We start from the raw sequence: 10,000 nt of genomic DNA on the forward strand, positions 1-10,000 counted from the left end.
ACACCAACATCTAAACACTGCCATCTAAACACCAACATCTAAACACCAACACCTAAACACCAACATCTAAACACCAACACCTAAACACTGCCATCTAAACACTAATGTCTAAACATTACCACCTAAACACTCACATCTAAACACTGCCTTCTAAACACCAACATCTAAACATTAACATCTAAACACTCACACCTAAGCACTGCCTTCTAAACACCAACATCTAAACACGGCCTTCTAAACACCAACATCTAAACACTGCCATCTAAACACTCACACCTAAACACTGCCTTCTAAACACTCACACCTAAACACTGCCTTCTAAACACCAACATCTAAACACCAACATCTAAACACCAACACCTAAACACTGCCATCTAAACACTAATGTCTAAACATTAACATCTAAACACCAACACCTAAACACTCACATCTAAACACTGCCTTCTAAACACCAACATCTAAACATTAACATCTAAACACCAACATCTAAACACTCACACCTAAGCACTGCCTTCTAAACACCAACATCTAAACACTGCCTTCTAAACACCAACATCTAAACACCAACATCTAAACACCAACATCTAAACACCAACACCGAAACACCAACATCTAAACACTGCCTTCTAAACACCAACATCTAAACACTCACACCTAAACACTGCCATCTAAACACTCACACCTAAACACTGCCTTCTAAACACCAACATCTAAACACCAACATCTAAACACCAACACCTAAACACTGCCATCTAAACACTAATGTCTAAACATTAACATCTAAACACCAACATCTAAACACTCACACCTAAACACTGCCATCTAAACACTCACACCTAAACACTGCCTTCTAAACACCAACATCTAAACACCAACATCTAAACACCAACACCTAAACACTGCCATCTAAACACTAATGTCTAAACATTAACATCTAAACACCAACACCTAAACACTCACATCTAAACACTGCCTTCTAAACACCAACATCTAAACATTAACATCTAAACACTGCCATCTAAAAACTCACACCTAAACACTGCCTTCTAAACACCAACATCTAAACACTGCCATCTAAAAACTCACACCTAAACACTGCCTTCTGAACACCAACGTCTAAACACCAACGTCTAAACACTGCCTTCTGAACACCAACGTCTGAACACTAAAGTCTAAACACTCATATCTGATTTTCCTGTTAATTAATATGAACCTCAGTGACAGAGATGGAATAAAAACACCAGAGATTTCTGTCACTGTGTGTGTGTGTGCGCAGGTGTGTGTGCACAGGTGTGTGTGTGTGTGTGTGTGCACAGGTGTGTGTGTTTATAACAGTCTGCTTTGTGTCTCTCTCTGTGTTCAGTTCCTCTGATATAATCACACATCTGGAAGATACAATTCAAATTAAAACAAGCCAGACTAGTGTGACATGTTCACCACAATGACACACACACGCACACACACACCCCAGCAGACACACCCCACCATCACTACACTCTACACACACATTGATTTCAGTGAGTAACTGTGTGTGTGTGTGTGTGTGTGTTAGAGTGAATGTTAGTGTGTATTCCAGTATTAGTGCCATTTGTTGGAGAAACACTTTATTGTAAACACATTTGTGTTAAAATCATAGTTTACAGAATCATTACTAATTTAATCATATTAATATCGGTCCTGTGTTAAATCTGACAAAATAATAATAATAATAATAATAATAGTAATAATAATAATAATAATAATAATAATAATAATAATGTGTTTAACTGGCAAGACCCAGAAACAGGTGAGAGCGTGGTGAGGCCCTCATCGTTAATCCTCTCTCACTCTTATCGTTTCCTCACAGAGCCGCTCTTCTTCTCCTCCGATTTCTGCTTTTTCACGTCTTTCTTCCCCTTCGCTCCCAGATTCTCGTACACATCCTCTTTATTCCTGCAATGCAGATGTTATCGTTATCATCATCATCATCATCATCATCACCAGCAGCAGCAGCATTATTAGAAGTCCAAGCACAAAGTGTTTGTAATTGTTTTTATTAGGATTTTTTCTTCCTCAATAATTATCAAAAACATGTTGACATTTGAAAACAAAATGGCTGCCACATGTCAATCAGTTCTACTGAGGCGGAGCCTAGTTTACACAAACAGCTGTAACTCGTGACTGTTTTTGTGCAAAAGTTGAAAGGCATATACAGCACAGTGCAGGGCGTGGTCACGCACAGGGCGAAGCTAAGCTCAGATCAGCTCTCAGAAACTGTAAGTCCAATCGAGCTGAAATTTGATATGGTGCATCTATGAGCTAATCTGTAACTGGATTTTTAATGATGACGTAATGAATTATAAAACATAGCCACCATTGGTCAATCAGATTTACAATAATTTTAATAATTGCAAACTATTCCTAGGTTTTTTTTCAGATAGTCACAAATTTGATCCAAAATAATTATCAAAAACGTTGATATTTGTAAACAATATGGCCACCGCATGCCAATCAATCCAAGTGGAGCTGGTTTACTCAAACGGCCTGCATGGCTTTACAAAAAACATGACATGCATGTATGGGAAAGGATTCTGAGGTGATATACAGAGTTTAGGGCAGAACCAGTGAAAAGGGGTGGAGTTAGATTGAAATAGCTGTTTCTCAGGAACTAAAGGTCAGATGAAGCTAAAATTTGGTGTGCTGAATCTTTCTGAAAATCAATAAATCTCCGCTGGATTACTTAAAAAAACATGGCCACCTTCAGCCAATCAGATTTCAGCAGCCATTCCACACAATTAGTGTTGAGCTATCATCACAGAGCTTGATAAGTCTGTTCATCTATAGTCTCTTTACTGCTCTGTGTACATTGGCAAGAACTGGCCACTGGGGGCGATGTTTGCTAAGGCTGCTTGGACCTCGCAGATCAGCATTTGTGGCTATATTTATTATTGTTTTTGTGTTTAACAGTGTTTATAAGTATTGGTCAGTGTTTGTTTGTATTGGTCGTGGTTGGTCAGTGTTTTTCGGTATTGGTCGGGGTTGGTCAGTGTTTGTTTGTATTGGTCGGGGTTGGTCAGTGTTTGTCGGTATTGGTCGGGGTTGGTCAGTGTTTGCTGGTATTGGTCGGGTTGGTCAGTGTTTGCTGGTATTGGTCGGGGTTGGTCAGTGTTTGCCGGTATTGGTCGGGGTTGGTGAGTGTTTGTTTGTATTGGTCGGGGTTGGTCAGTGTTTGCTGGTATTGGTCGGGTTGGTCAGTGTTTGCTGGTATTGGTCGGGGTTGGTGAGTGTTTGTCGGTATTGGTCGTGGTTGGTGAGTGTTTGTTTGTATTGGTCGTGGTTGGTGAGTGTTTGCTGGTATTGGTCGTGGTTGGTGAGTGTTTGTTTGTATTGGTCGGGGTTGGTCAGTGTTTGCCGGTATTGGTCGGGGTTGGTCAGTGTTTGCTGGTATTGGTCGGGGTTGGTGAGTGTTTGCCGGTATTGGTCGGGGTTGGTCAGTGTTTGTTTGTATTGGTCGGGGTTGGTCAGTGTTTGCTGGTATTGGTCGGGGTTGGTCAGTGTTTGTCGGTATTGGTCGGGGTTGGTCAGTGTTTGCTGGTATTGGTCGGGGTTGGTCAGTGTTTGCCGGTATTGGTCGGGGTTGGTCAGTGTTTGCCGGTATTGGTCGGGGTTGGTCAGTGTTTGCCGGTATTGGTCGGGGTTGGTGAGTGTTTGTTTGTATTGGTCGGGGTTGGTCAGTGTTTGCTGGTATTGGTCGGGTTGGTCAGTGTTTGCTGGTATTGGTCGGGGTTGGTGAGTGTTTGTCGGTATTGGTCGTGGTTGGTGAGTGTTTGTTTGTATTGGTCGTGGTTGGTGAGTGTTTGCCGGTATTGGTCGGGGTTGGTCAGTGTTTGCCGGTATTGGTCGGGGTTGGTCAGTGTTTGCCGGTATTGGTCGGGGTTGGTCAGTGTTTGTCGGTATTGGTCGGGGTTGGTCAGTGTTTGCTGGTATTGGTCGGGGTTGGTCAGTGTTTGCTGGTATTGGTCGGGGTTGGTCAGTGTTTGTCGGTATTGGTCGGGGTTGGTCAGTGTTTGTCGGTATTGGTCGGGGTTGGTCAGTGTTTGCTGGTATTGGTCGGGGTTGGTCAGTGTTTGCCGGTATTGGTCGGGGTTGGTCAGTGTTTGCCGGTATTGGTCGGGGTTGGTCAGTGTTTGCCGGTATTGGTCGGGGTTGGTGAGTGTTTGTTTGTATTGGTCGGGGTTGGTCAGTGTTTGCTGGTATTGGTCGGGTTGGTCAGTGTTTGCTGGTATTGGTCGGGGTTGGTGAGTGTTTGTCGGTATTGGTCGTGGTTGGTGAGTGTTTGTTTGTATTGGTCGGGGTTGGTCAGTGTTTGTTTGTATTGGTCGGGGTTGGTCAGTGTTTGCCGGTATTGGTCGTGGTTGGTCAGTGTTTGTTTGTATTGGTCGGGGTTGGTCAGTGTTTGTCGGTATTGGTCGGGGTTGGTCAGTGTTTGTTTGTATTGGTCGGGGTTGGTCAGTGTTTGCCGGTATTGGTCGTGGTTGGTCAGTGTTTGCCGGTATTGGTCGGGGTTGGTCAGTGTTTGTCGGTATTGGTCGGGGTTGGTCAGTGTTTGTTGGTATTGGTCGGGGTTGTTGGTTTTGTTCATTTTGCTGATGTTATTGCTGTAATTTTAACTGGGAGGTTTGAAAGATGAATAAACTCCAGTTAGGCTTCAGTTCTACAGAAAAAGCTGTTTATGTATTTTCTTCTGACCCAGTGACCATGCACTTTCTCCTACAGTTCTCATTTATCTGTGTGTGTGTGTGTGTAACATGGAACAAGCTAATCATTACATTAGCACAATTAGCACCAAGTTAGGATTTAAAAACAGCATGTGGAGACATTTATACCGCAAATATTACAATGACATCACAAATATTCAGCTGAGTGCAAAAGTTTACACACCTTTAGGACAAAATAATGAGGACAAAGAATTTTGATTTACAGCAAAAGGACATTTAGTGTGTTTGATTATCACACATAAAATGTAAATAGTCTATTGTAATACATTAATATTGAAAAAAATCTGAGTGATATCAGTATAAAAGTTTGTATCCCTCTTTCTAATTACGATACAAATATTCTCTAATATCTTTACATTTATAACAAGGTCTTGGAATTATAAAATAGAGATACGTAGGGTTCATTGAAAATGTCATGGGGGTGTAAACTTTTGCACATAACTGTAATGAATGTATGATGACCACAAAAAAGCTTGTTAGAAAAGCGTCTGTGTGTTCTAGTGTTCATGACAGAACCATTATTTAAAACAAGCTGGGGTTAAAGGTCAGAGGTCACTGATAGGGACAGAGGGACATGTAAACATATTTATCTACTAAACACACACACACAGAAAGAAAAGCCCTATGAAAAGAGCAGTGAGTGCAGTTTAATCCTCTCTGATCCAGTTCAAACTGAACCTCACGCTTACCCACAATGCACTGTTCTAACCGCTAAGTAGCCAATTAGCTAGCAGATTATAATAATACAAAGCATTTGTATCTCTCTCTCTCTCTCTTTCTGTCTCTCTCACTGTATCTCTCCACATTTCTCTTTCCTTCTGTCTCTCTTTTTCTCTCTCTTCCTCTTCTCTTTCTTTTTCTTATTTCATCTGTGAAGTTAGCACTGAGCACTCAGCCAGACATTGAACTGTCAGACTGAGATAACAGTGTGTGTGTGTGTGTGTGTGTGTGTGTGTGTGTGTGTGTGTTTGGAAGTGTGTATTCTTCCTCTCCCTTCACCCCGCCAGCTCCCCCTCTCCCGCTCCTCCGGTCACTTACTTGGACACTTTGCGGGAGGCTTTTGCATGTTTGGGTTGTAGGGACAAGTTTCCATACTCAGTCTCTGTGGCCTGAAAACACACACACACACACACACACACACACACACACACACACAGTGATGAATCTTTAATTATATACAGTCCTGTGCATGAGTATTTATGAACTTTTCCACATTGTGTAGTGTTACAGTCTGGAACTGAAACGGGATTAACTGGGATTTATGTCCTAATTCCACAAAAAACATCCCATAGTACTGAAGTGTAGGGCAAAATCAATAGAGTCTGGAAAAATTATTTACAAATAATTGTAGAAGTGATCAGTAATAAGTAAGTAAATGATGTGTAATAAGTGATACAGTATGCATAAGTATTCACCCCCTAAATTAGTTCTGAAATGATGAGTAGAACAGAGTCGAGTAAATAAAGTGTCACATGATCTCTGTGTAAATACTCCTGCTCCTGAAAGAACCCAGAGTGTGTTAGAACCTCAACACACAGCATCATGAAGACTAAAGGGCAATCAATACATCACTCCACACAGCCTGAACACTCCACACAGCCTGAACACTCCACACAGCCTCAACACTCCACACAGCCTCAACACTCCACACAACCTCAACACTCCACACAACCTCGACACTCCACACAGCCTGAACACTCCACACAACCTCGACACTCCACACAGCCTGAACACTCCACACAACCTCGACACTCCACACAGCCTGAACACTCCACACAACCTCGACACTCCACACAGCCTGAACACTCCACACAGCCTCGACACTCCACACAGCCTGAACACTCCACACAACCTCAACACTCCACACAGCCTGAACACTCCACACAGCCTGAACACTCCACACAACCTCAACACTCCACACAGCCTGAACACTCCACACAGCCTGAACACTCCACACAGCCTGAACACTCCACACAACCTCAACACTCCACACAGCCTGAACACTCCACACAACCTCAACACTCCACACAGCCTCAACACTCCACACAGCCTGAACACTCCACACAGCCTGAACACTCCACACAACCTCAACACTCCACACAGCCTGAACACTCCACACAGCCTGAACACTCCACACAACCTCAACACTCCACACAGCCTCAACACTCCACACAACCTCAACACTCCACACAGCCTGAACACTCCACACAGCCTGAACACTCCACACAGCCTCGACACTCCACACAACCTCAACACTCCACACAACCTCAACACTCCACACAGCCTGAACACTCCACACAACCTCAACACTCCACACAACCTCAACACTCCACACAGCCTGAACACTCCACACAACCTCAACACTCCACACAGCCTGAACACTCCACACAGCCTGAACACTCCACACAGCCTCGACACTCCACACAACCTCGACACTCCACACAGCCTGAACACTCCACACAACCTCGACACTCCACACAACCTCGACACTCCACACAACCTCGACACTCCACACAACCTCGACACTCCACACAGCCTCGACACTCCACACAGCCTGAACACTCCACACAACCTCAACACTCCACACAGCCTGAACACTCCACACAGCCTGAACACTCCACACAGCCTGAACACTCCACGCAGCCTCAACACTCCACACAACCTCAACACTCCACACAGCCTCAACACTCCACACAGCCTGAACACTCCACGCAGCCTGAACACTCCACGCAGCCTGAACACTCCACGCAGCCTCAACACTCCACACAGCCTCAACACTCCACACAGCCTCGACACTCCACACAACCTCGACACTCCACACAGCCTCAACACTCCACACAACCTCAACACTCCACACAGCCTGAACACTCCACACAGCCTGAACACTCCACACAGCCTCGACACTCCACACAACCTCGACACTCCACACAGCCTGAACACTCCACACAACCTCAACACTCCACACAGCCTGAACACTCCACACAGCCTGAACACTCCACACAGCCTCGACACTCCACACAACCTCGACACTCCACGCAGCCTCGACACTCCACGCAGCCTCGACACTCCACACAGCCTCAACACTCCACACAACCTCAACACTCCACACAGCCTGAACACTCCACACAGCCTGAACACTCCACACAGCCTCGACACTCCACACAACCTCGACACTCCACACAACCTCGACACTCCACACAGCCTCAACACTCCACACAACCTCAACACTCCACACAGCCTGAACACTCCACACAGCCTGAACACTCCACACAGCCTCGACACTCCACACAACCTCGACACTCCACACAGCCTGAACACTCCACACAACCTCAACACTCCACGCAGCCTGAACACTCCACGCAACCTCAACACTCCACGCAACCTCAACACTCCACACAGCCTGAACACTCCACACAGCCTGAACACTCCACACAGCCTGAACACTCCAAACAGCCTCAACACTCCACACAACCTCAACACTCCACACAACCTCAACACTCCACACAGCCTGAACACTCCACACAGCCTGAACACTCCACACAGCCTCGACACTCCACACAGCCTCGACACTCCACACAACCTCGACACTCCACACAGCCTGAACACTCCACACAGCCTCGACACTCCACACAGCCTCGACACTCCACACAGCCTCGACACTCCACACAGCCTGAACACTCCACACAGCCTGAACACTCCACACAGCCTCGACACTCCACGCAGCCTCGACACTCCACACAGCCTCGACACTCCACACAGCCTGAACACTCCACACAGCCTCGACACTCCACACAACCTCGACACTCCACACAGCCTGAACACTCCACACAACCTCAACACTCCACGCAGCCTGAACACTCCACGCAGCCTCAACACTCCACGCAACCTCAACACTCCACGCAGCCTGAACACTCCACACAGCCTAAACACTCCACACAGCCTAAACACTCCACACAGCCTCAACACTCCACACAGCCTGAACACTCCACACAGCCTGAACACTCCACACAACCTCGACACTCCACACAACCTCGACACTCCACACAGCCTCGACACTCCACACAACCTCGACACTCCACACAGCCTCGACACTCCACACAGCCTGAACACTCCACACAGCCTCAACACTCCACACAGCCTGAACACTCCACACAGCCTGAACACTCCACACAGCCTGAACACTCCACACAACCTCGACACTCCACACAGCCTCGACACTCCACACAGCCTGAACACTCCACGCAGCCTCAACACTCCACGCAACCTCAACACTCCACGCAACCTCAACACTCCACACAGCCTGAACACTCCACACAGCCTGAACACTCCACACAACCTCAACACTCCACACAACCTGAACACTCCACACAGCCTCGACACTCCACACAGCCTCGACACTCCACACAACCTCGACACTCCACACAGCCTGAACACTCCACACAGCCTGAACACTCCACACAACCTCGACACTCCACACAACCTCGACACTCCACACAGCCTCGACACTCCACACAACCTCGACACTCCACACAGCCTCGACACTCCACACAGCCTGAACACTCCACACAGCCTCAACACTCCACACAGCCTGAACACTCCACACAGCCTCAACACTCCACACAGCCTGAACACTCCACACAACCTCAACACTCCACACAGCCTCAACACTCCACACAACCTCAACACTCCACACAGCCTGAACACTCCACACAGCCTGAACACTCCACACAGCCTCAACACTCCACACAGCCTGAACACTCCACACAACCTCAACACTCCACGCAGCCTGAACACTCCACGCAACCTCGACACTCCACACAACCTCGACACTCCACACAGCCTGAACACTCCACACAGCCTCAACACTCCACACAGCCTCAACACTCCACACAGCCTCAACACTCCACACAGCCTGAACACTCCACACAGCCTCGACACTCCACACAACCTCGACACTCCACACAGCCTGAACACTCCACACAACCTCAACACTCCACACAGCCTGAACACTCCACGCAGCCTCAACACTCCACACAACCTCAACACTCCACACAGCCTGAACACTCCACACAGCCTGAACACTCCACGCAGCCTGAACACTCCACGCAGCCTCGACACTCCACACAGCCTCGACACTCCACACAGCCTCGACACTCTACACAACCTCGACACTCCACACAGCCTGAACACTCCACACAGCCTGAACACTCCACACAACCTCAACACTCCACACAGCCTGAACA

The 10,000-nt window shown here is 46.9% G+C and overlaps 1 protein-coding gene across 4 annotated transcripts in view; it reads right to left on the bottom strand.

The window, feature by feature from the left end:
* Positions 1-1,587: 1,587 nt before the first annotated feature.
* ptpn6 (protein tyrosine phosphatase non-receptor type 6) overlaps positions 1,588-10,000 on the bottom strand; it is a 38,962-nt gene continuing 30,549 nt past the window's right edge. For all 4 annotated transcript variants that reach the window (XM_053239472.1, XM_053239509.1, XM_053239454.1 and 1 more), the window contains exons 15-16: positions 5,796-5,866; positions 1,588-1,932 (exon numbers count right to left, since the gene is read on the bottom strand). In XM_053239472.1, coding sequence (XP_053095447.1) covers positions 1,830-1,932; positions 5,796-5,866 — 174 coding nt within the window. In that variant the 3' untranslated portion in view covers positions 1,588-1,829. The remainder of the gene's footprint in view (positions 1,933-5,795; positions 5,867-10,000) is intronic.

This window comes from Pangasianodon hypophthalmus, chromosome 1 (assembly GCF_027358585.1).
Source record: "Pangasianodon hypophthalmus isolate fPanHyp1 chromosome 1, fPanHyp1.pri, whole genome shotgun sequence".
NCBI classification, from domain to species: Eukaryota; Metazoa; Chordata; class Actinopteri; order Siluriformes; family Pangasiidae; genus Pangasianodon; species Pangasianodon hypophthalmus.